The following is a 25948-nucleotide window of genomic DNA, read 5'->3' on the forward strand; positions in this document are numbered from 1 at the left end:
GCTCTCTGATCTGCTCGCTCCCATGCCGGGAATGCAGCACACCTCGTGGCTCTCTGGTCTGCCCGCTCCCATGCCGGGAATGCAGCGCGCCTTGCGGCTCTCTGGTCTGGCCGCTCCCACGCCCCCTGTTCGTCTCTATGGAAATAAATGCGCACCACGGGCAACACCCCTGTCATGCCCCTGCCCGTCTCCATGGAAAGATAAATGGGGGGTAATTCCAAGTTGATCGCAGCAGGATATTTTTTAGCAGTTGGGTAAAACCATGTGCACTGCAGGGGGGACCGATGTAACATGTACAGAGAGAGTTAGATTTGGCTGGGTTATTTTGTTTCTGTGCAGGGTAAATACTGGCTGCTTTACTTTTACACTGGAATTTAGATTGCAGATTGAACTCACCACACCCAAATCTAACTCTCTCTGCACATGTTATATCTGCCTCCCCTGCAGTGCACATGGTTTTGCCCAACTGCTAAAAAATGTCCTGCTGCGATCAACTTGGAATTACCCCCAGGGTTGCGAACTTGGATATTCTGTTTCATTGTAGGCCATGCTCTGATGGAGAATTTACAGTACAGTAGCATGGAGCATGTGAAAGTTTCGACAGTGCATTCAATTGTAGTATCTAAAGGTTCACTAAGTAGTATTGTTGCATCTAAAGATGTACAAAGTAAACGTTCCAGTCCTTGTACATTCAGACACACACTTGTACATCGGAGGAAGGGCTGAAACTATCATTGGCTTAAAGTGGAATACACAATCACAGCAAAAGACATTAAAGTGGTCGCAGCAGTGTGTTACTCTTAATCAGCCCCATTGTGTGTCTGTTTCTGCATGTTTTGCTTTCACATGATAGTGACAATATTCATTTCCGCTTGTATCACAGAAACTAAAACCACAACATCAACGTACACTACCACATATCCCTCAACAACTACAGCACTTACAAGTACACCTACAGTTACATCCCAAACAACGGCTACATCACAAGGAACTCCAGCAACCCCAAACTGTACATCAGTGTGTGAGTGGACAGAGTGGTTTGATGAATATGAGCCTACCTTTGGAAATGAAGGAGGAGATTTTGAAAACTTACAAGCTATAGAAGAGGCTGGCTTTCAAGTCTGTCAGAACCCCTCGGACATTGAGTGCAGACCAAAATTATACCCCCAAAAAACACCCAAGGAATTAGGACAACATGTTGTTTGTACTGTGTCTGACGGTTTAATATGCTACAATAAGGATCAAATCACATTATCTGGTCGATGCTATGATTATGAAGTCAGATTCTTATGCTGTAGAAATTACTGCACAACCACATCCCCAGCGTCCACAACTTCTATACAGTCTACAACTGCTACAACAACCGCGTGTTATTGCTATACAAATGGCATATATTACGCACCAAGTAAGTGATTTACTTTATTTTTCCTCAGTAAGCATTTATTTACTTCTCAAAGTTTTGTGTATTATAGTATATATTATGTAGACTATCAAGAAATACGCCCTCTCACACATGCCATATATACGTATGAAAAGAAACATTGTTTAACTAGATGTTTGTATTAGTGTTTACACACAATGTGATGTGTTGACTAAAGATCCAGAATGCTTTGTTAAGTTTAAAATAAGTTTTATGTTCAAAAGAAATAATTCTTCATTGAAAAGTATGTTTTAGGAATATTCAAAAACCTTTATCATTTTCATACCCCATCTCTGATGTCATCATCTCAGCAGTACTATGGGGCTAACTCATATGTGGTTGGAGTGGCGTGTCCTGCACCAAAACATATTGGTACTTTGCATGGGGGAACAGGTCCTGCGACACAGGACTGCAGCAGACTGTCAGTGATTAACAGTCTCCTACCATTTGGAGGGCAGGGAGGGAGTGGAAACAACCACCGTTTCCCAAAACAGAAGCGTGTTGCCACCATTTAGGAGGCGGAAAGAGGTCAGGGATCTCCATTGGATGGATATTTACTGGGCTCTACGATTGGCGGCTTGCATGTGCCCATGGGGGTCACAAGCCTCGCAATGGTGAGTGAGTGATACGATGCTGCGTCCTAGGATCCAGGTCGGATCACTACTGTAGCAGGAGGCGTCTACTTGTAATAGATGTCTCCTTCTGCATTACCATACCACGCTATCACTGGTCCTTCCAAGGAAGCAGCAGTGATAGCAACTCTAACCACATCTGTATAAGACCCAGTGTGTTTCAGGTGATGGCGTTCTGATCTTCTGAGCGACCGTGACCTGTCCACTCACGTGGTTGTGCAAATGTATAGTAATAGTTTGGGCATTAGTTTTATCAGTGCTGAAGTGCAATTTATTGCTTCTTAGATGGGAGTTGATCTCATCTCCAGCGCTGACTCTGCACCCGCCCCCGATGCCGCCGCGGTCCCCACCCCTGGATGGCAACCCGACCTGACAATATGGAAGCATGTTCTCAGGGTCCAAAGTCGCAAAAAGCATCCGAGATCAGTACCTTCGGAGAGCTCAGACTCCGTTAAATACAGCCATTGATGCTTTGCATGCAACACCGATGGTGAGAGATATGGAGATCTGACATGCACAGGGTTAGTACTGCACATGTGCAGGTCTATTTCTGCAGGATCACTCATAATGCCCCTAAACAAAAGCATGATTGATATGCCACAGTTATTTGGGGGCGGGATGAGGGTGGTAATGGTTTGGGTTTTACAAAATAGGAGCATGTCGTCCCCATTTTGTAGGTGTGCTGAGGCCAGGGATTGCATCTTCTGGCCCCTGTTAGGGTAAAAACGCCGGCCATCCGGAGTAATCTGAGGGTTACTCAGATGGACAATGTTTTTGCATCTACTCCGAAACTGTGTCCGAGCAGCAGATCCCAAAATCTTGCAGGAGGTGTCTATTTACACAAGACTCCTCCTGCAGCATTAGCATATGTAAAACAGCATCTGCATCTAAAGACATAGCTGCTATGTGTACTGCGTCCACCTCTGAACCAGGCCCTTGGTGGACATTAGGTATAATAGTCAATTTGTACATTTGAAATTTTTACAAGTCTCAAGAAAATAGATACAAAAATGCTTTTACAGCCAGTGCAAATCCCAACAGCAGAATCCTATTAACGAAAATCCAGATGGCTTCTGGATATTTCACCCCACCCCTAATCTTATCCTAACTTACCTTTCCCACAGCCCAGCCCTAACCTTCTCCACCTTTAGACTAACCCTAACCGTTCCCTCCTGCAGCCTAACCCTAGCCTCACCCACCCCTGTAGCCTAATCCTAACTCTCCCCCCAATGCCTAACCCTAACCCCAACCCCAGTACTTGACTCCAGGAAACACGATTCAGTGTGGCCAGACCTTCCATATACAGCACAGATATCAAGGAGGACAAGGGACATCCTTGACAAGTGCCAGTATGTATCTGCCCAGGTTGTGTGAGTGTGCTGTTACGCCTTATCCTTGATGAGGACAATCAGTAGAGGGTTAAAAATCTCCGAAGGCAGGTCATGCCCAGACCCATGTATGCAATTACCCCCTCACTAAAGGCCAATTGATCTTAATAAATGCCTTCTCATCCTCTGTGAAGAGTTCACTGTGACATGAATTAATTCTATAATTTTGGTGGTGATGTCTCTCGCTTATCTTCCAGGACAAAACCCACCTAATCATTATAGACCAGATCTGTAAGTAGAAGTTTAAGTCGATTTGCAATACGTTTAGCGAATTATTTTATGGCCATATTAAGTAAGGAAACAGGGCTATAGTTGGAGCACAGGGACATTCCATACCCTCCTTTGGAAACATGATTATATGAGCTGATAGGGTCTGATTCAAAAAGTAAGTTATGGCAGATACTGGGCCTGTTTTAGAGGTGGACACAATCCAGACAGCTGCTGCATCTTTGCTAGCAGCTGATCTGAGAGTTTATTCTAATGCAGCAAACGTCGTCTTTTGTAAAAAGATGCCCATTGCCAGTTTCTCAGATCTGCTGCCTGCTTCCGAAGACGTAGATTAGATCAATATTGCAACTGGAGAAGCCAATCCTGCCTCATTCCCGGGATACCCAGAACTGAGTTGAAGTACAGGTGGCACTCATAAGTCACTGCATTAGTGTGATCCCATGGCCCATACCATGGCTAGTAAAAGGCCATTTTGGCTGACAACAGCTTGGTCCCTCAGATTCGGGGTGCAGGCAGCACTGTGTGGGTGCCTCCTGTGGCAGAGCATCCTGGGCTGTTACAGTTGCTGCAGTGGTTGTTGCTGTTGTTACCACTAGTGTGGTGCCCACTTGCGGTGGGACTTCCACTGGGGCTGCTCTTGGGTCTCTGCCAGATGCCGTCTAGCAGCCTGACCATTAGTATATTTGCTGGTAAATCATCTATCCCACACTCCACCAGGTTGCGGCACTTAGGGCAGCACAACTCACTCCTGGAGCTGACAGTGATCTGCAGGCAGCAGTGGCAGAAGGTGTGCTGGCATTGTTTTTTATTCTCAGTGGAAACAGCGGCTAAGAGAAAACCACAAGGTTAATTGAGGGCAACCACAAGATTGACCTCAATTAACGTTGTGGTTTTCTATTAGCCGCGGTTCCCACAACTCACTTCTATCGGACTTTCTCCCCATAGCAGTATATGGAAACCGATGATTGACAGCACTACAGCACATAGCCAATCAGGAGAGTGGCACATATGTGGCACTCCCTGTTTGGCTGCTGGATACTCTAGTGATACTCTAGTGACAGAAGTCACATGGAGGCTATCATTTGGAAATAAATACACATAAATGTCCTTCATCCACTAGTTCAGGTAATTTTTTTTTTCTTAACTCCTGGATGCCTACAGTACTTTGAATGTATTGGACCTATCTGCACAGGAAATAGGTGAGTATATATTTTTACAGGTGTCGTGGATTACTACTGGAGAAAAGGACCCAGAGGGCAACAGGGGGTGAAGGTACGTGTGAGTGTGTGTGTGTACGTACGTACGTACGTACGTACGTACGTACGTACGTATGTACATACGTGAGGATTACAGCAAGCCTACACCGCATGCTAGTACTTGGAGTACCACAAGTATTCAGCTCCTGCTAGTACCTGTAGTGCTCCTACAAAATAAAAATTATAATAAAGAGAAGACACACACCATTAGAAGTATAACTTTAATAAACACAATCCTACTAGTGGCGGGAGGGGTGGGGGAGTTAATAATGATCTGGCTGGGGTGAGTCCAACAAGTAAGTCCCCTGGCTGTAATCATAAAGCAGTGGAGGTGGCAGATAACGTCCACACATTTCTTAGATTGGAAGCATGAAGGCTTGGGAGCAGGGATGTAGCCAGAACTTTGTAGGCCCTATAGCAACACTTTGAAGGGGCCCCTGTCCCAATGCTTCTAGAGAAACACCTCTACACTGCATATGTTAATGTTATGCTCCATAGTAGTACCCTATTTCATGTTATTTCACATAATAAGGCTGACAATACAAAATGGGCTAAATTTACTAAGTTGGACATTTTTTAGAACTGGTGCTGTAGCTCATAGCAACCAATCAGATTCTACTTAACATTGATCTAGCTGCTTTTAAAAGATAATAAATAGAATCTGACTGGTTGCTATGGGCAACATCACCAGTTCTAAAAAAAAAAACTCCCACCTTAATATGTTGCACAGTATCCCTTATTCACATTATGACATGCAAAGTCCCCAGTTCATATTATGTCACACTATAGTGCTTCCACTTCATATTATTATTATTATTATTATTATTATTATTATTATTATTATTAATAGACAATATAGCACAAGTACAGGGTAAATAAACATAGTTGCATCAGCATATGACACTGACATAAGTATCAGGGTGGCAGAAGCCATGGGATTAGGTGCCGCTGAGGATGTTTAAGTAAGAGAAGAATAAGCACATGAGGGTTGAGGATCCTGCTCGTGAGAGCTTACATTCTAAAGGGAAGGGGCAGACAGACAGGGGTGGCACAGATGGGTGAGACAGCGAGCGTGGAACAGGGGGTTAGGATGAGATTAGGCTGGGTTTGGTGAAAAAGTGGGTCTTGAGAGTCCGTTTGAAGTTTTGTAGAGAGGTGGAGAGTCTGAGGGGGAGAGGTAGGGAATTCCAGAGAAAGGGAGCAGCACATGAGAAATCTTGAAGGTAGGAGTGAGAGGAAGTAATCAGTCAGCAGGAGAGGCGACGTGCATTAGCAGAGGATGGCTGGTGGTGTAAAGGGAGATAAGATTAGAGATGTAAATGGGAGAGGAGTGTGTGAGGGCTTTGTAAATGAGTGTGAGAAGTTTGAATTGGATTCTGAAAGGGAAGCCAGTGAAGGGCTAGTAGGAGAGGGGAGGTGGACGTAGTGTGTTTGGTGAGGAAGATTAAATGGGCTTCAGCGTTGAGGACAGATTGGAGTAGAGAGAGGTATTTGTCAGGGATGCCAGATAGGAGATTACAGTAGTCCAGTCTGGAAATGACCAGTGAGTGGATAATGGTCTTGGTGGCATCCTGTTTGAGAAAGCGTCTAATCCTGGAAATGTTTTTGAGATGAAAGTGGCAGGTTTGTGAAAGGTGCTGAATGTGTGGTTTGAAGGAGAGGGAGGAGTCAAGGATTACTCCAAGACAGTGCACTTGGGGGCTAGAGGAGATAGTAGTGCCATTAATAGATAATGAGATTTTGGGAGGTGAGGTTATGCGGGAGGGAGGGAAGATGATCAGCTCAGTCTTAAACATGTTGAATTTAAGAAATCACTGGGACATCCGAGAATAGATAGCAGAGAGACAGTTGCATACACGAATGAGGAGAGCAGGGGAGCTGTCAGTGGAGGAAATGTAGATTTGAGTGTCATCCGCATAGAGAGGATATTGGAAGTTAAAAGAGCTTATGAGTTCATCTAAAGAGGATGTATAGAGAGCGAAAAGGAGAGGACCAAGAACAGAACCTTGGGGGACACCTACAGTTAGTGGAAGTGGGGGGGTGATGTCATGAAAGGAGACCTAGAAGGAACGACGAGAGAGGTATGAGGACAGCTAGGAGAGGGCAGTATCATGCAGACCAAGGGAGTGAAGGATTTGCAGAAGGAGAAGGTGGTCCACAGTGTCAAAAGCAGCAGAGAGGTTAAGGAGAATAAGCAGAGAGTAGTGGCCCTTAGATTTTGCTGCATGGAGGTCATTGCAGACTTTTGTGAGGGCAGTTTCAGCGGAGTGGGGAGAACGGAAACCAGATTGGAATAGGTCAAGCAGTGAGTTGGAGGAAAGAAAGGCAGTAAGGCGGTGGTAGACAATGTGCTCAAGGAATTTGGAGTCAAAAGGGAGGAGAGAAATGGGTCAGTAGTTGGAGAGGGTGTTTGGATCAAGGGTAGGTTTTTTAAAAATAGGTGAGACAAGAGCATGCTTGAAGGTAGAGGGGACAGTGCCTGATGAGGTGGAAAGATTGAAAAGGTGGGCAAGATGGGAATAGGCAGAAGGACAGAGGTAATGGAGGAGGCGGGAGGGGATAGGGTCAAGTGTGGTGAGTGGGAACGGTTGAGGGCCATGATTTCCTCCACAGATACCTGGGAGAAAGAGTTGATTTGAGGGAAGGAGAGGGGTGGTAAGGGATGGGAGGTGGCTGGTTGCTGATGGTCTGATGGATGTGATGTCCTGATGTATGGAGTCAATCTCAGATGTGAAATAAGTGGCAAAGTCAAGAGCAGACAGAGAGGAGGGGAGAGGAGGTGGGGGTGGGCAGAGGAGGGAGTTGACAGTGGAAAGAGGCGCCGGGGGTTGGAAGACTGGGAGATGAGAAATTTGAAGTATGATTGTTTAGCGAGCGAAAGGGCAGCACTGAAGGGCAAGAGCATAAGTTTGAAATGGAGGAAGTCTGCCTTAGAGCGTGATTTCCTCCACTGTCGCTCAGCAGTATGTGAGCATTTTTGAAGATATCTGGTGCACTTGGTGTGCCAGAGTTGAGGTGTTAATCTATGAGGGTGAATTGTGGTAGGTGGAGTGACAGAGTCAAGAGCAGAAGTAAGGGATGCATTGTATAGGGAAGTGGCTTGTTCAGGGCATGAGAGAGAGAGAATAGGAGAGAGAAGTGAGTCGAACAGGGAGGACAGAGATCAGGTGTCAATAGCCTCAATGTTATGCTTAGTGATGGTTGCTTTAGGAGGGAGACATGGAGAATCAGAGATAGATAAGTTAAAAAATTGCAGGTGGTGGTCAGAGAGGGGAAAAGGGGAGTTGGAGAAATCAGAAATATCACAACAGTGATTAAAAACCAGATCCAGTGAGCTCCCATTCACATGGGAGGGAGAGGAAGTCGACTGGGAGAGACCAAGTGAAGAGATGAGGTTGAGGGGGTTAGAGGCAGGTGATTTTGGGGGGGGGGTTATTGATAGGAATGTTGAAATCACCCAGGATAATGGAGGGAATGTCAGAGGAGTAGAAATGAGGAAGCCAGGAAGTAAAGTTGTTGAGGAATGTGGATGGGATGCCAGGTGGTCGGTATATGACAGCAACTCGAAGATTAGCAGGTTGGTAGAGGTGTATAGCATGGACCTCAAATGTAGAGAATGTGGGGGATGGTTCTGGAGGTATGAGTTGGAATATGTAGCTAGAGGGTAAGAGGACCCCAAAAACACCACCATGGCAACCCCAGGTTGGGTGTGTGCGAGAATGTGAGGCCCCCAGCAGAGATGGCAGCAGGAGAAGTAGTGTCAGAGGGGGTAATACAGGTTTCAGTAATAGCTAGGAGATGCAGAGAGTTGGAAATGAATAGATCATGAGTGGGGTCAGTTTGTTATAAACTGATCTGGCATGCCAGGGGGCACAGGATAGGGGATAACAGTTTGTGGGAGAGATGTGAATGAGATTATGAGGGTTGCTGTAGCGATGAGGTGAGATGAATTTGGAAGGAAGGGATTCAGAGGGTGTAGTGGTGGTGCTGGAGCCTGGGCTAGAAAGGAGACAGCAGGCGTGGAGCATGGATGGAGTGCAGTATGATACTGGAGGAGCAGAGGTGAGGTGACAGGGAGAGAAGGGATAGAGCAGGGCTGGGTGGAGGGGTAGAGTGTCTGTAATGGGGCAGAGGTTAGTAACAGTGGGGTAGCAGGAGTGGGGGGAGTGAAGAATGGGGGAGGATGGGAGATAGAGGAGAGGAGAGAGGAAGAGATGGAGGAAACTGGGAGAGAAGGTTAGAGGTGGTAGCAGGGGTCAAAATAGAGGATTAGTAGGACAAGGAGTGTTGGGGAATTTTGTCAGCCTGGGCATAGCGTGGTTGGGGTAAGTAGTGATAGTAAAATGAAAATAGATGGGGTGGATGAAGGAGAGAGCAGTAGAATTGTAGAGATGCAGTTGATAGTAATGCCAAGGTAATTTGCACAGTATTTGAAAGTACAGTATATAAACTGTGGTTAGTGTACACAGGTTGAAAGAAAGTGGTGAAAGATTTAAAAAAAAATTACAAAGTGTTTGTAATGCAAACAGCAATCCAGTGTACCTTCATTACCTATGCCTATCGGACCAAACTTTGTTTTCAGGGTATTTACACTGTTATGGAAAACATTGTATTACACATAATTATTATATTATTGTTTTGCAGAAATTGGTTGTATAGTGTTTAGTCAGTGATGTTTGGAGGTTGTTATAAATGAACATAGATGTGTGAAGCAGTCCAATTGGTGATAGATTTGATAGAAATTTTCCTCAGTTGTTTGTTTTCTTTCAGTTTTCAACTAGGTTAAGTCCTAGGTAAGTCGCATGCGTAACCCTTTGAGTCTTCGCCCTTCAAAGACATATTGTGTCCCAGTTCATATTATGTAACATAATGCCTCCCAGTTCATAGTAAATTGTGTATTACAATGTGCAGCTCCAGGGGACTAGATATATTGCAGGCCCCAAGACAAAAGTTTGCAAGGCCCCTATATGCCACACAATGGTAAAAAATGTATATAACACATGTAACTGTGATAGGGAAGGTGGGCCCCTCTCAGCTCAGGGCCCCATAGCAACTGCACTCCCTGCACCTATGGTAGCTATGCCCTTGCTTGAGAGCTCTATGTGCTGTATCAAATATATCAGCAGTTCAATAAAGATTTTAGTAATTGCATCCACTAGGCCCTGTGTAATAACATCTTCTGAAACACCCCTCACTTGGAGATTGTTGAAATATTTATCTTCATATCTCATTTTCTGTAGCAATTGTGTATTTTGCTAGTTTAATACAAAAAAAATATACCGTACTTTCATGCAAAATGAATTGCAAATATACTACTGATTTCACAGTTGTTCCAAAAAAAGAAAGAAAAAAAGATCTACAGTAGTTGGTCAGGATTTACTTCAACTGAAGATTATGTATACACGTTTAGACAGCTCCGACTCACACAATTTCTGACAACTGCATGAAATCCTCATACAAGCCCTTTTTGACACACGTTCCTATAAAGCATTATGGGAAAGAGCTCTAGCTTTGAGAGGGTCAAGTTTGCCTGCTCATCCAGTGTTGAGATGTTCGAGACACAATATAGATTGTTGACTAGGTGATATGAATACCATTACATAATACACAACTTCATTCCCAGTGTCCTCTCTCTGCTGGAGATGATCATGTAAAATGTGATCATTACTGTATTTAATATTTGGTGGGACTGTCCTCTTATTTACCCCCTTCTCCGCTAAAATTATAGCAGAGATTTTGTTTTAAGGTGCATGCACACTGGACGTTCTTGCCCAGCGTGTATGCAGAACGATGATGTGAACATTTCTGGGTGCAAAAAGGCTCAGTGCATACCCCGGCCTAGCGATGTTCACGGGGTGAAACACTTTCCACAGTAGGAGACTGTGGAAAGTGGTTCACATGGCTTGTAAAACTAGCACTCACCACTCATCACCTGCCCATACACACTGGCTGAGTTTGAGCTCAAAGTAGCTCAAAATGCCAAAAGTGAGCTAATTTGAGCTGAAAATCGCCCAATGTCTATGGGCCTTTAGTCAGTGCCCTCTGGTCCAGAGTTCTAGTTCTTCTCTTACTTTGACATTACCCAAGCCATGTGCAAAAAATGTGTTGCTTACAAACATGCACACAGCACTAGGGCAGTTTTGCTGGTCACAGCTTCGGGATCCCTTCTTCCTCTCCAGCTGTTGGTCCTTAACTTTTTTTCCTTAGATCCCCTCCTGGCTTTGTTCTCTTGACAGTCCTAGAGTCCTTCCCCCCACACATACACAGCTTTTTACCCCTCTCTCGTTGTACCCTTCTCCATTTCTGTTTTTTATTTATTTATTTTTCTTCTTTGTCCCTTTCTTTTTTTTAACTTTCTCTTTTAATCTTGTTTTTTGTCCTTTATTTCTCTTTTCTTCTCCATCTTCCTTTCTCTTTTGTCTTTTTCTGTATTTCAGTGTTTTGTTTTGATATATTGAGGGAATTTGTACCTGGAGTGGGTTATTATTATTATTATTTCAAATTCCCTTCTTTTGTTTTTGTTATTTTTGCCCTCTCCTTTGTTTTCTTTTCTTTTTTTATTAATCTTTTCTCTTTACTTTTCTATTTTTTTCTTTTTCTCTGTTTATTTTTTCTTTCTTAATCTTTCTTTCCTTCTGCATTATTTTGTTTTTAAATATTGAGGTCATTTGTATCTGGAGTCGGTTAGAGGAATATGTGCAAATAAAAATGCATATATGAACGCAGTACCTGTGTAATTAATGTTTAAACTCCTTTATATAATGGTTGCGATATCCAGTTGGACAGTTAAGGGTTCTGAGTAATGCTGGCCAGTACTGGAGGTTGTTAGGTTGGCAGGTTAGCTAACTGTCCTTATCTCTGCCTACCTTTTTCTCCGAGTGGTGTGCGTTCTGGCTGGTCCCCGATGCTTCATTTACTGGCATCCACCCGGCAGACATCAGTCCGGACTTCCCGCTCTGTGTTTGGCACTTCCAACATGTTTCAGGCATAGAGCCCTTTGAGAAACAGTTAGCCAACCATACCTGTCAACCTAACAACCTTAAGTCATGGCTGGCATTACTCAGAATCCTCAACTGTCCATCCAGACACCACAATCATTATACAAAGGAGTTTAAACATTACTTATTAACCCCTTTTTTACTTTCACAGGTGTTTTCATTCTGTTATAGGATAGACTTTATTAAGTTTATATGTAGGTTAGATGTACAAATGGAATGTGGCCTGCTATACCCGCTATCCAGGGCCGGCTCTAGGCATGTTCGAATAGAGCGACCGCGCAGGGCGCCACCGTTAATGGGCGCCGCGCGCTGGCGCCGCCATATTCGATGCTGGAGCAGGCCCTGTGTGTGCAGCATTTGCCCGTCGCGCTGCGCGGCGCCGGTGTCTAACGTCAGACGCCGGCGCCGCACATAGCGCACACAAGTGGCCGCCCGCCAGCCCGCACCCGGACCCAGGCTCAGGCTCACTCTCGCTCGCCCGCCCGCCAGCACTCCCACACTCGGACAGGCGGACAGCAGTACTCCTCCCCAGCGCCGCAGGTATTTTGGGGGTGGGGGGGGCATTTATCTGGCACTGTGGGGGCATTTATCTGGCACTGTGGGGGCATTTCTGGCACACAGGGGGCATTTTTGGCTATGTGGGGGGCATTTCTGGCACACAGGGGGCATTTATCTGGCACTGTGGGGGCATTTCTGGCACTGGGGGCATTTCTGGCTCTGTGGGGGGCATTTCTGGCACTGTGGGGGCATTTTTGGCTCTGTGGGGGCATTTCTGGCTCTGTGGGAGCATTTCTGGCACTGTGGGGGCATTTCTGGCTCTGTGGGGGCATATCTGGCACTGTGGGGGCATTTATGTATCTGGCACTGTGGGGGCATATCTGGCACTGTGGGGGCATATCTGGCACTGTGGGGGCATATCTGGCACTGTGGGGGCATTTCTGGCTCAGTGGGGGGCATTTCTGGCTCAGTGGGGGGCATTTCTGGCACTGTGGGGGCATTTATCTGGCACTGTGGGGGCATTTCTGGCACACAGGGGGCATTTCTGGCACACAGGGGGCATTTTTGGCTATGTGGGGGGCATTTCTGGCACTGTGGGGGCATTTCTGGCTCTGTGGGGGCATTTCTGGCACTGTGGGGGCATTTATGTATCTGGCATTGTGGGGGCATATCTGGCACTGTGGGGGCATATCTGGCACTGTGGGGGCATATCTGGCACTGTGGGGGCATTTCTGGCTCAGTGGGGGGGGGCATTTCTGGCTCAGTGGGGGGCATTTCTGGCACTGTGGGGGCATTTCTGGCTCTGTGGGGGCATTTCTGGCTCTGTGGGGGCATATCTGGCACTGTGGGGGCATTTATGTATCTGGCACTGTGGGGCATATCTGGCACTGTGAGGGCATATCTGGCACTGTGGGGGCATATCTGGCTCAGTGGGGGGCATTTCTGGCTCAGTGGGGGGCATTTCTGGCACTGTGGGGGGCATTTCTGGCACTGTGGGGGCATTTCTGGCACTGTGGGGGCATTGCATATCTGGCTCCGTGGGGGCATATCTGGCACTGTGGGGGCATAACTGGCACTGTGGGGGCATATCTTGCACTGTGGGGGCATTTATCTGGCTCTGTGGGGGCATTTATCTGGCTCTGTGGGGGCATTTATCTGGCACTGTGGGGGCATTTATGTATCAGGCACTGTGGGGGCATTTATGTATCAGGCACTGTGGGGGCATTTATGTATCAGGCACCGTGGGGGCATTTATGTATCAGGCACCGTGGGGGCATTTATGTAACAGGCACCGTGGGGGCATTTATGTATCAGGCACCGTGGGGGCATTTATGTATCAGGCACCGTGGGGGCATTTATGTATCAGGCACCGTGGGGGCATTTATGTATCAGGCACCGTGGGGGCATTTATGTATCTGGCACCGTGGGGGCATATATGTATCTGGCACCGTGGGGGCATTTATGTATCTGGCACGGTGGGGGCATTTCTTGCACTGTGGGGGCATTTCTTGCACTGTGGGGGCATATCTTGCTCTGTGAGGGCATTAATGTATCTGGCACTGTGGGGGCATATCTGCGCTGTGGGGGCATTTATCCATCTGGAACTGTGTAGCCATTTATGTAGCTGGCACTGCTGGGGGGCATGTCACGTGTAGCTGGCACTGCTGGGGGGCATGTCATGTGTAGCTGGCACTGCTGGGGGGCATATCATGTAGTGTTCCCGCTAGGCGTCTGTGGCTGGGCAGTGTGTCTCAGTGCTCTACCTGGCGCAATGTGTCTAACGTGCTCTTATAGGAGGTTCTACCTGGTGCAATGTGTATTAGCTGCACTACTGTGTGGTGTAATGTGAATTGCCACTATAATGTGGCTACGCACCTTCCCCACGAAGTAACTCCCCTAAATTTTTGCTGCGCGCCTTCGGCGCGCACTGTCCATGCTTTGGCGTGTGGAAATGGGAACAACAAGCATTACAGTATGTACATCATTTTGCCCACCAAACTTAAAAATGTGCCCTCCCTGTGATCAGCAACCTGCCCTAAAAAGTGAACACTATCACATGTAGCTGGCACTGCTGGAGGGCATGTCATGTGTAGCTGGCACTGCTGGGGGACGAGACCACGCCCACTTTTTCAGGAGGCCACGCCCACTTTTCCAGGAACGTGCGCGCCTTCGGCGCGCGCATGGGGGGGGGGGCACTTTTACATTTTCTCGCTCAGGGTGCTAGTAGGCCTGGAGCCGGCCCTGCCGCTATCCTCTTTTTTTTGTCTCTCTCTCTTTTCTTCTCTCTCTTTTTTCTTACTCTCTTAATATTATTCTTTGGTATCTGTAATTTAATATAAGATATGAGCTTGCTATTTTGTGTAAGAAATAACATGTAAGATTCTTAATCTTGGTATCTGTAACACAGTCAGGAGCGTAGCCAGAACTTTGTGGGCCCCTTAGCAACATTTTGTGGGCCCCCTGTCCCAATGGTTCTAGAGAGACACCTCTCCACTGCATTTGTTAATTTTATGACCCATAATAGTGCTCTGGTTCATTTTCTGAACCATAGTAGTGGTTTAATTAATGTTATACCCCATAGTAGTGTTTTAGTTTATTTAATGAATCATAGTAGTGCCCTAGTTCACATTATGCCCCACATTGTAGGGCCACCAGTACACATTACACAATACAGTACCTAATACATTAGGACATGTAGTGCCCCTAGTTCATAGTATGCCACACTATAGTGCCTCCACTTCATACTGTGCCCCAGCTCATATTATGTAACATTAGAATGCCCTCCTGTTAATTTTATACCACATTACAATGAGCAGGTCCAGGGGCATAACTAAATATACTGTAGGCACCATGGCAAAAGTTTGTAAGGGCTCTTATGTACCACCCAGTGGTGAAAAAATAAGAATTTACTTACCGATAATTCTATTTCTCATAGTCCGTAGTGGATGCTGGGACTCCGTCAGGACCATGGGGAATAGCGGGCTCCGCAGGAGACAGGGCACATCTAAAAAAGCTTTTAGGTCACATGGTGCGTACTGGCTCCTCCCCCTATGACCCTCCTCCAAGCCTCAGTTAGGTACTGTGCCCGGACGAGCGTACACAATAAGGAAGGATCTTGAATCCCGGGTAAGACTCATACCAGCCACACCAATCACACCGTACAACTTGTGATCTGAACCCAGTTAACAGTATGATAACACAAACGAAGTAGCCTCTGAACAGATGGCTCACAACAACAGTAATAACCCGATTTTTGTAACAATAACTATGTACAAGCATTGCAGACAATCCGCACTTGGGATGGGCGCCCAGCATCCACTACGGACTATGAGAAATAGAATTATCGGTAAGTAAATTCTTATTTTCTCTAACGTCCTAGTGGATGCTGGGACTCCGTCAGGACCATGGGGATTATACCAAAGCTCCCAAACGGGCGGGAGAGTGCGGATGACTCTGCAGCACCGAATGAGAGAACTCCAGGTCCTCTTTAGCCAGAGTATCAAATTTGTAAAATTTTACAAACGTGTTCTCCCCTGACCACGTAGCTGCTCGGCAAAGTTGTAATGCCGAGACTCCTCGGGCAGCCGCCCAGGATGAGCCCACTTTCCTTGTGGAATGGGCCTTTACAGATTTAGGCTGTGGCAGGCCTGCCACAGAATGTGCAAGTTGGATTGTACTACATATCCAACGTGCAATCGTCTGTTTAGACGCAGGAGCACCCAACTTGTTGGGTGCATACAATGTAAACAACGAGTCAGATTTTCTGACTCCAGCTGTCCTTGAAATATATATTTTTAATGCTCTGACAACGTCCAGTAACTTGGAGTCCTCCAAGTCGCTAGTAGCCGCAGGCACCACAATAGGCTGGTTCAAGTGAAATGCCGAAACCACCTTAGGGAGAAATTGAGGACGTGTCCTCAATTCTGCCCTGTCCGAATGGAATATCAGATATGGGCTTTTGTATGACAAAGCTGCCAACTCCGAAACTCTCCTGGCTGAAGCCAGGGCCAACAGCATGGTTACCTTCCATGTAAGGTATTTTAAATCTACCGATTTTAAAGGCTCAAACCAATGAGATTTGAGAAAATTTAGAACCACGTTCAAATCCCACGGTGCCACAGGAGGCACTATTGGGGGTTGTATATGTAGTACACCTTTGACAAAAGTTTGTACTTCAGGCACTGACGCCAATTCCTTCTGGAAGAAAATTGATAAGGCCGAAATTTGAACTTTAATGGACCCCAATTTGAGGCCCATAGACAATCCTGCTTGCAGGAAATGTAAGAATCGACCCAATTGAAATTCTTCCGTTGGAGCCTTCTTGGCCTCACACCACGCAACATATTTTCTCCAAATGCGGTGATAATGTTGTGCGGTCACTTCTTTCCTGGCTTTAATTAAAGTAGGAATAACTTCCTCAGGAATGCCCTTCTCTTTTAGAATCCGGCGTTCAACCGCCATGCCGTCAAACGCAGCCGCGGTAAGTCTTGGAACATACAAGGTCCCTGCTGAAGCAGATCCCTTCTTAGAGGTAGAGGCCACGGATCCTCCGTGAGCATCTCTTGAAGTTCCGGATACCAAGTTCTTCTTGGCCAGTCCGGAGCTACCAGTATTGTTCTTACTCCTCTTTTCCGTATAATTCTCAGTACCTTTGGTATGAGAGGCAGAGGAGGGAACACATACACTGACTGGTACACCCACGGTGTTACCAGAGCGTCCACAGCTATTGCCTGAGGGTCTCTTGACCTGGCGCAATACCTGTCCAATTTTTTGTTGAGGCGAGACGCCATCATGTCCACCTTTGGTTTTTCCCAACGGTTCACAATCATGTGGAAAACTTCTGGATGAAGTCCCCACTCTCCCGGGTGAAGGTCGTGTCTGCTGAGGAAATCTGCTTCCCAGTTGTCCACTCCCGGGATGAACACTGCTGACAGTGCTACGACATGATTCTCCGCCCAGCGCAGAATCCTTGCAGCTTCTGCCATTGCACTCCTGCTTCTCGTGCCGCCTTGTCGGTTTACGTGGGCGACTGCCGTGATGTTGTCGGACTGGATCAACACCGGCTGACCCTGAAGCAGCGATTTTGCCAGGCTTAGAGCATTGTAGATCGCTCTTAGCTCCAGTATATTTATGTGAAGAGACGTCTCCAGGTTTGACCACACGCCCTGGAAGTTTCTTCCCTTTGTGACTGCTCCCCAACCTCGTAGGCTGGCATCCGTAGTCACCAGGACCCAGTCCTGTATGCCGAATCTGCGGCCCACTAACAGATGGGCAGTCTGCAACCACCACAGGAGAGACAACCTTGTTCTCGGTGACAGTGTTATCCGCTGATGCATGTGCAGATGCGATCCGGACCATTTGTCCAGCAGATCCCACTGAAATGTTCGTGCATGGAATCTGCCGAATGGAATCGCTTCGTACGAAGCCACCATCTTTCCCAGGACTCTTGTGCATTGATGTACTGACACAGTTCCTGGTTTTAGGAGGTTCTTGACAAGTTCGGATAACTCCCTTGCTTTCTCTTCCGGGAGAAATACCTTTTTCTGAACCGTGTCCAGAATCATGCCCAGGAACAGCAGATGTGTTGTCGGGGTCAATTGAGATTTTGGAAGATTTAGAATCCACCCGTGTTGCTGAAGCACTACTTGTGTTAGCGCTACACCGACTTCCAGCTGTTCTCTGGACTTTGCCCTTATCAGGAGATCGTCCAAGTAAGGGATAATTAATACGCCTTTTCTTCGTAGAAGAACCATCATTTCGGTCATTACCTTGGTAAAGACCCGAGGGGCCGTGGACAACCCAAACGGCAGCGTTTGAAACTGATAATGACAGTCTTGTATCACGAACCTGAGATACCCTTGGTGTGAGGGGTAAATCGGGACATGTAGATAAGCATCTTTTATGTCCAAGGACACCATGAAGTCTCCTTCTTCCAGATTCGCTATCACTGCTCTGAGTGACTCCATCTTGAACTTGAATTTCTTTATGTACAGGTTCAAGGATTTCAGATTTAGAATAGGCCTTACCGAACCGTCCGGTTTCGGTACCACAAATAATGTGGAATAATACCCCTTTCCCTGTTGTAGGAGGGGTACCTTGACTATCACCTGCTGAGAATACAGCTTGTGAATGGCTTCCAAAACCGACGTCCTTTCTGAGGGAGACGTTGGTAAAGCAGACTTTAGGAACCGGCGAGGGGGAGACCTTTCGAACTCCAGCATGTAACCCTGAGATACTATCTGCAGGACCCACGGGTCCACTTGTGAGTGAACCCATTGATTGCTGAAAATCTTGAGTCGACCCCCCCCCGTTCCTGAGTCCGCTTGTAAAGCCCCAGCGTCATGCTGATGGCTTTGTAGAAGCCGGGGCGGGCTTCTGTTCCTGGGCAGGGGCTGCTTGCTGCCCTTTCTTACCCTTTCCTCTGCCTCGCGGCAGATAAGACTGTCCTTTTGGTCGCTTTTTATAGGAGCGAAAGGACTGCGGCTGAAAAGACGGTGTCTTTTTCTGTTGGGAGGGGGTCTGAGGTAAAAAAGTGGATTTGCCGGCAGTTGCCGTGGCCACCAGGTCCGAAAGACCGACCCCAAACAATTCCTCTCCTTTATATGGCAATACTTCCATATGCCTCTTGGAATCCGCATCACCTGACCACTGTCGCGTCCATAAACTTCTTCTGGCAGATATGGACATCGCGCTTACTCTTGATGCTAGAGTACAAACATCCCTCTGAGCATCTCGCATATAAAGGAAAGCATCCTTTAATTGCTCTAGAGTCAATAAAATACTGTCCCTATCCAGGGTATCAATATTTTCAGTCAGAGAATCCAACCACACTACCCCAGCACTGCACATCCAGGCTGAGGCTATTGCCGGTCGCAGTATAACACCAGTATGTGTGTATATACTCTTCAGTGTAGTTTCCAGCCTCCTATCTGCTGGATCCTTGAGGGCGGCCGTATCAGGAGACGGCAACGCCACTTGCTTTGATAAACGTGTGAGCGCCTTATCCACCCTAGGGGGTGTATCCCAGCGCGCCCTAACCTCTGGTGGGAAAGGGTATAATGCCAATAACTTCTTGGAAATTAGCAGTTTTCTATCGGGGTTAACCCACGCTTCATCACACACGTCATTCAATTCCTCTGATTCTGGAAAAAATACAGGTAGTTTTTTCACCCCCCACATAATACCCCTTTTTGAGGTACCAGCAGTATCAGAGATCTGCAAAGCCTCCTTCATTGCCGTGATCATATAACGTGTGGCCCTATTGGAAAATACGTTTGTTTCTTCACCGTCGACACTAGATTCATCTGTGTCGGTACCCGTGTCGACTGACTGAGGTAAAGGACGTTTTACAGCCCCTGACGGTGTCTGAGACGCCTGAACCGGTACTAACTGGTTTGCCGGGCGTCTTATTTCGTCAACTGACTTTTGTAATGTGCTGACATTATCACGTAATTCCATAACTAAAGCCATCCATTCCGGTGTCGACTCCCTAGGGGGTGACATTACCATCATCGGCAATTGCTCTGCCTCCACACCAACATCGTCCTCATACATGTCGACACACACGTACCGACACACAGCAGCCACACAGGGAATGCTCTAATCGAAGACAGGACCCCTTAGCCCTTTGGGGAGACAGAGGGAGAGTTTGCCAGCACACACCAAAAGCGCTATAAAAGTATATAAACAACCCTAGAAGGTGTTGTTTACTATATATGCGCTCTTAATATATAAATATCGCCAATTTATGCCCCCCTTCTCTTTGTTACCCTGTTTCTGTAGTGCAGTGCAGGGGAGAGACCTGGGAGCCTTCCTCACCAGCGGAGCTGAGCAGGAAAATGGCGCTGAGTGCTGAGGAGAATAAGCTCCGCCCCTTTTTCGGCGGGCTTTCCCCCGGTTTTTAAGAAACTGGCCTGGGTTAAAATACATACATATAGCCTTAATGGCTATATGTGATGTATTTATTTTGCCACTAAAGGTAATTATATTGCTGCCCAGGGCGCCCCCAGCAGCGCCCTGCACCCTCCGTGACTGAGTCAGTGAGCCGTGTGACAACAATGGCGCACAGCTGCCGTGCTGTGCGCTACCTTCAAGAAGACTGAGGAGTCTTCTGCCGCCTGTTTTCCGGACCTCCGTTCTGCCGTCTCTTCAGCGTCTGTAAGGGGGATCGGCGGCGCGGCTCCGGGACGAACCCCAGGCTGACCTGTGTTCCGACTCCCTCTGGAGCTAAGTGTCCAGTAGCCTAAGACTCCAATCCATCCTGCACGCAGGTGAGTTGGAAATCTCTCCCCTAAGTCCCTCGATGCAGTGATCCTGTTGCCAGCAGGAATCACTGAGATTGAAACCTAAAAAAAAACTTTTCTAAACAGCTCTTTAGGAGAGCCACCTAGATTGCACCCTCTCGGATGGGCACAAAAACCTAACTGAGGCTTGGAGGAGGGTCATAGGGGGAGGAGCCAGTACGCACCATGTGACCTAAAAGCTTTTTTAGATGTGCCCTGTCTCCTGCGGAGCCCGCTATTCCCCATGGTCCTGACGGAGTCCCAGCATCCACTAGGACGTTAGAGAAATGTATATAACATATGTAACTTTGACAGGGAAGGTGGGCCCCTCTCAGCTCTGGGCTCCATAGCAACTGCACTCCCTGCACCTATGGTAGCTACGCCCTTGAACTCAGTGTAAGATATGAACTTGTTGTTTTGTGTAAAGTCAACTGAATATTAATGGAAAACCAAAAAAAAAGAAACAAAAGTGTGCAGTAGTGTTGTAACTGTAATGAATAGTTACTTGGAAATTGAGCACAACATTCTTTATACTGTATTATTTGGTTGCTCACTTCTCATATATATATATGTCCCGGTATGTCTTGAGAAAGGGGTATATACCTGGAAACGTCGACCAACAAGACCTGTCTTTTTTGCAACTTTAAACTGCCTTCCGAGTGCCATTCATTATTCCTGTTGGGTGAGATATGCAATGCTTCGATTTGGGCACCGAGGCTTTTACTTACCATTATTGATTGAGTGCCGACTTGCATGTGCTGATTTATATATACAGTGTATAAACTATTCTCTATTGCAGATTCTATTATTGAGCACCAACAGGATGGTTTTACATGTTACTATATTTTTTGCACTGATATATGTGAGATTGTTAGGATTGGTGAACCTTGCACCACATCTACAACTGCAACTACAGTCACTCCTCAGACATCTACGGAAATACCAGGTTGTCCTCCAAGAAAGGTAATTGCTATAATGAATGTCCAGTGGGTATGTATATGTGTACATTTTGCTCAAAAGTACATAGACACACACACACACACACACACACACACACACACACACGCACACACACACACACGCACACACACACACACACACACACACACACACACACACACACACACACACACATATTCTAACAACTCTAGCTATTATTCCCCATATGTCTTAAGGATTTGAAGACTAACTTCACAGTTGTACACTGGTATCATAAAAATGAAATTGTAAACAATGAATAACTGAAAATGAGAACATTAAGCAGAACATATAATAACAGGACATGAACACCATATTGCACTGCTGTTGGGGATAATTTGAATTGTGCAGAGATATGTAGATTAGAGATATGCGTAAACTCCTGTGTTTTGGTTGTAAATAGAAATGGTCGGCTCAGATTTGATCAAATCCAGGACACCCCGAACTTCCGGATTCTGAGTCTTTCCGAGCCCTGGCTCGGAGTTTCCTACCAGGCTTGGATTCCAAATTGAGGCAAAACATCATCCTCTTGGCATCAGATTCTCACTGGTTTTGGATTCGATATAAGCGGGCTATGGCCGGGAGTCGGCGCCATTGCACTCCAGTCCAGGCATGCTGCTGCATGCTGCATTCTGCTCTGCTTTAAGTGGCTGTGGGGTGTCCATCTGAGAGTGGCTGTGTGGTATCCATCTCAGCATGGCTGTGCGGTGTTCATCTCAGAGTGGCTGTGCTGTGTCCATCTGAGAATGGCTGTGCATTGTCCATCTAAGTGGCTGTGTGGTGTCCATCTAAGTGGCTGTGTTGGGTTCATCTAAGTGGCTGTGCTGTGTCCATTTAAGTGGCTGTGTAGTGCCCATCAAAGTGGCTGTGTGATGTCCATCTCAGTGGCTGTGCTGTGTCCATTTAAGTGGATGTGTAGTGGCCATCTAAGTGCCTGTGCAGTGTCCATCTCAATGGTACTGCACGGACTCCGCAGGCCCCACCCACTGCATTCGCGTAAGCAATGGGTTAAAAAAGTAAAAAAATTAAAGGGTTAAAAAAGTTTTTAAAGTTTTAAAAAATTGTATAATTTGTACTGTTCCCTAGTACGCCGTAATCCAGTATGCTCTGTACCCCAGTTGCCATGCATAAAAGCAGTCTGATTCCACAAAGTGTAAGCCCAGCTGCCAGTTGAAAACAGAAAAACATATTGTTGTATAATTTTGACATCTGGTCAGGTCTGAAAGGATTTCTAAAAATTAGTGGCACGTCTACCGTAACTTCATCTGATACGGTCACCATCCAGAGCCGGATTAAGGGGGGTGCCCCGGGGGTCAGTACCCCGGGCCCCCCTGTTTTAAGGGGCCCCCCGGCCGAAGCTCTGCACCGTTCTACAGGTTGCCGGGGCAGGAGGGATCCATGCTGTGCATGCGGCTCCCTCCCCCCTCCTCTCGGGTAGCATGGTCGGGGACTGAGTCAAGCAATCTCCAGCCTTCGCTGCTGCCAGGAGAGATGCTGCTGGCGGCAGAGGCTGGAGATTGCTTGACTCAGTCCCCGACCGTGCTGCCCGAGAGGAGGGGGGAGGAAGCCGCATGCACAGCCGCACTCCTCCCCCGGCAGCGTGGATCCCTCATACCCCGGCAGCCTGGTGTCTCTTCTCCCCATGCTGCAGCACGGCTCCCTTTGCCTGTGACCGCGGGAGGTGAGAAGCGGGAGGGGGGGGGGGGGGTAACTGTGGGGGCTGGTGGTCCACTGGGGGGCCCTGCTGTCTTTGGTGCCCCGGACCCCCCAAGGGCTTGATCCGGCCCTGTCACCATCCAAAGAATGGTGGAGGATTATTTTCATGACACCATACAAATAGGCATGTCACAGAGTCCCTTTGACTACTGGAAAGAAAAAAAGACAATGTGGAGGCCCTTGTACAAAGTGGCTTCCATTACTTAAGCTGCCCACCTTCTAGTGTGTACTTAAGAGTTTTTAGCACAGTCTTGAGGTGGTCCAAACTTACTGAAATTGAATGGAAATTAATGTTATTGAGGTTAGTAGTACTCTAGGAATAAAAAAGGCCCAAATTATGTGATTTGAGCTTTTTTTTGCCAATTTATTTAAAAAATACAAAACCAAAACCAGTCGCAGACGGAATCCAAAACCAAAACCGGATGACAAATTAGAAATAAACCAAAGCCAGCAAAAATGTTCCGGCACACATTTCTAGTTCTTAATTATCATGTTTTGGTACTGGTTTTGACAAAACAACCCTCAAGTGTTTTGGTTTTGGTTTGGATATGTATTTCTTTAAAAAAGGATAAAACAGTTAACTTGGACCTGTTTTTGTCCGTATAGTATTTGTCACGATCCAGGTGACTGGTCGCCATTTTCTACCAGTTAGGTGTCTCCTGAGATTGGTTCAGCGTGCCAGGCCCGGGTCATAACTATGTTTTGTTTTACATTTCATTTTTGTGTTACCCGCAGCGCCAGCTCAGCGGCCTTCTTAGTAATTTCACTGCCGCACCCGCGATCTTGCCGCATGGAAACTGAGTGTGGCGTCCTCTGTGAGCTGCGGCCGCCGCTGTCCTCTCAGTGGCCGCTGTGCGTGTGTGGAAGAGCGTGGAGTCACCTGCTGCCGCGGCCTCTGCCGCCATTGTTGTTTGGCACATGGTTCTTTCCCCTTCAAACTCTGTCATGGGCGCAGCCATGTTGGATAAAGTCACATGTCATTCTTCTTACCAATCTGCAGCGCTGCTGGTGCCTGTGTCAAGTTGTCAGCCAATGCCTGTTCACCAGCGGGTATAAATATCCTGTCCCAGCACCCAGGAAGTTGTCAGTGCTTCAATTGTCTTTTCAGCGATTCCAGTCTTCAGCTGCACTAGAGACTCTCCTGTGTTATACTCTGCAGTACAGCCTGACTCCCCTGTGTCTATACTCTGCAGTGCAGTCTGCTTCTCCTGTGATAACTCTCTGCGGTGCAGTCTGCTTCTCCTGTGATAACTTTCTGCGGTGCAGTCTGCTTCTCCTGTGATAACTCTCTGCGGTGCAGTCTGCTTCTCCTGTGATAACCCTCGGTGGTGCAGCCTGACTTTCCAGCTACTGCACCCTGCGTTGGCAGAGTATATGCTTTGGCTACCCATAGCTTTTCTCCAGCGGAACTCTGTTCACATTGTTCTCTGTATTCAACATTACAGCTAAGTGCTGTTCCTGCAATATCTAGCATCATTCTACTATTTCACCAACGATCTCAAGCATCATTAAACACCCTAAACTATTTCCCAAGTTACTGGTCTCAAGCCAGTAGGAATCCAGAGACTCTTTTGATGGTTATTGTTTGTTGCACTTTTCATGACTTTTATCATTTAATAAAAATCTCAAAGTTACCTCCAGTTGTCGTGGTCACGCCTTAGGGCATTGGTGCTGCAGCCTCTGCGCATGTCTAGGAGTCCCATCTCACCTCCTAAGTTTAAGTACCCGTCAGCCCCTAGAACTGAGGCTTCCTGCTACCAACACCAGCCCTCAGTTGTGACAGTATTATTAACATGAATGGCATTCAAATCCAGTCATTACCAGTCACTTGTTACACTATTCTGTATGATATGGCACCTGAAATCGATGGAGGGAATTACATGCAATCGAAAACCCAAGATCCGTTTTTGAGATGTGAGATCTGGACTTATGGGAAGACCTGACCTGGGACTCAGTTTTACTTGGAACCCCAAAGTGATCTGAGCCGGGACTCGGTTCAACCTGAAACCTAAAAGTTCGGGTATGTACGGTTTTAGGTAAAACTGAACCGCTCATATCTAATTTAGATTTGAGAAAGGTGTGTCCAAGCTGAAATCTGAATTGCAGCACAAAAATAAAGCTGGCCAGTATTTGTGGGCTATATACTTTGTTTATCTTGTATTCGCATCCCTTGTGTTGCAACAGTGCACAGATACAGTAAACGCTCTTTTTGCTTTACTCCCAACTCAGAATCAGGCCTCTAGTTTGCAAACTCTGTGACTATAGACATGGTAAGGCAATATCTTAAAATATGTCACTTAAAGAACTGTAGATAAAATCTGCTTCCAATTAATATAATTAATAGGATCCCAAGCTCAGGATCCAAGAGATATTGTACTTAATTCAAGAGTATGACTCAACTGTAGAGTCAATATGAAAATAAACTCCAAGAACAAAAAAAGGGAGTTGCCAAAAAAATGTATAAAAATAACAAACCAATTTCAAGATGTGCAGTAAAGAATAAAATATCAGCATTGCGTAAAATAATTAATGCTACTAAAGCTGGTAAAACT

The 25948-nt window shown here is 46.6% G+C and overlaps 1 protein-coding gene across 1 annotated transcript in view; it reads left to right on the forward strand.

Moving 5' to 3' along the window:
* The window catches only part of LOC134968664 (mucin-5AC-like), a 509092-nt gene that overhangs the window by 203376 nt on the left and 279768 nt on the right, over positions 1-25948 (forward strand). Inside the window, exons 25-26 of the mRNA XM_063944186.1 lie at positions 884-1405; positions 21502-21665. Coding sequence (XP_063800256.1) covers positions 884-1405; positions 21502-21665 — 686 coding nt within the window. The remainder of the gene's footprint in view (positions 1-883; positions 1406-21501; positions 21666-25948) is intronic.

Source organism: Pseudophryne corroboree, chromosome 11 (genome assembly GCF_028390025.1).
Source record: "Pseudophryne corroboree isolate aPseCor3 chromosome 11, aPseCor3.hap2, whole genome shotgun sequence".
Lineage (NCBI taxonomy): Eukaryota > Metazoa > Chordata > Amphibia > Anura > Myobatrachidae > Pseudophryne > Pseudophryne corroboree.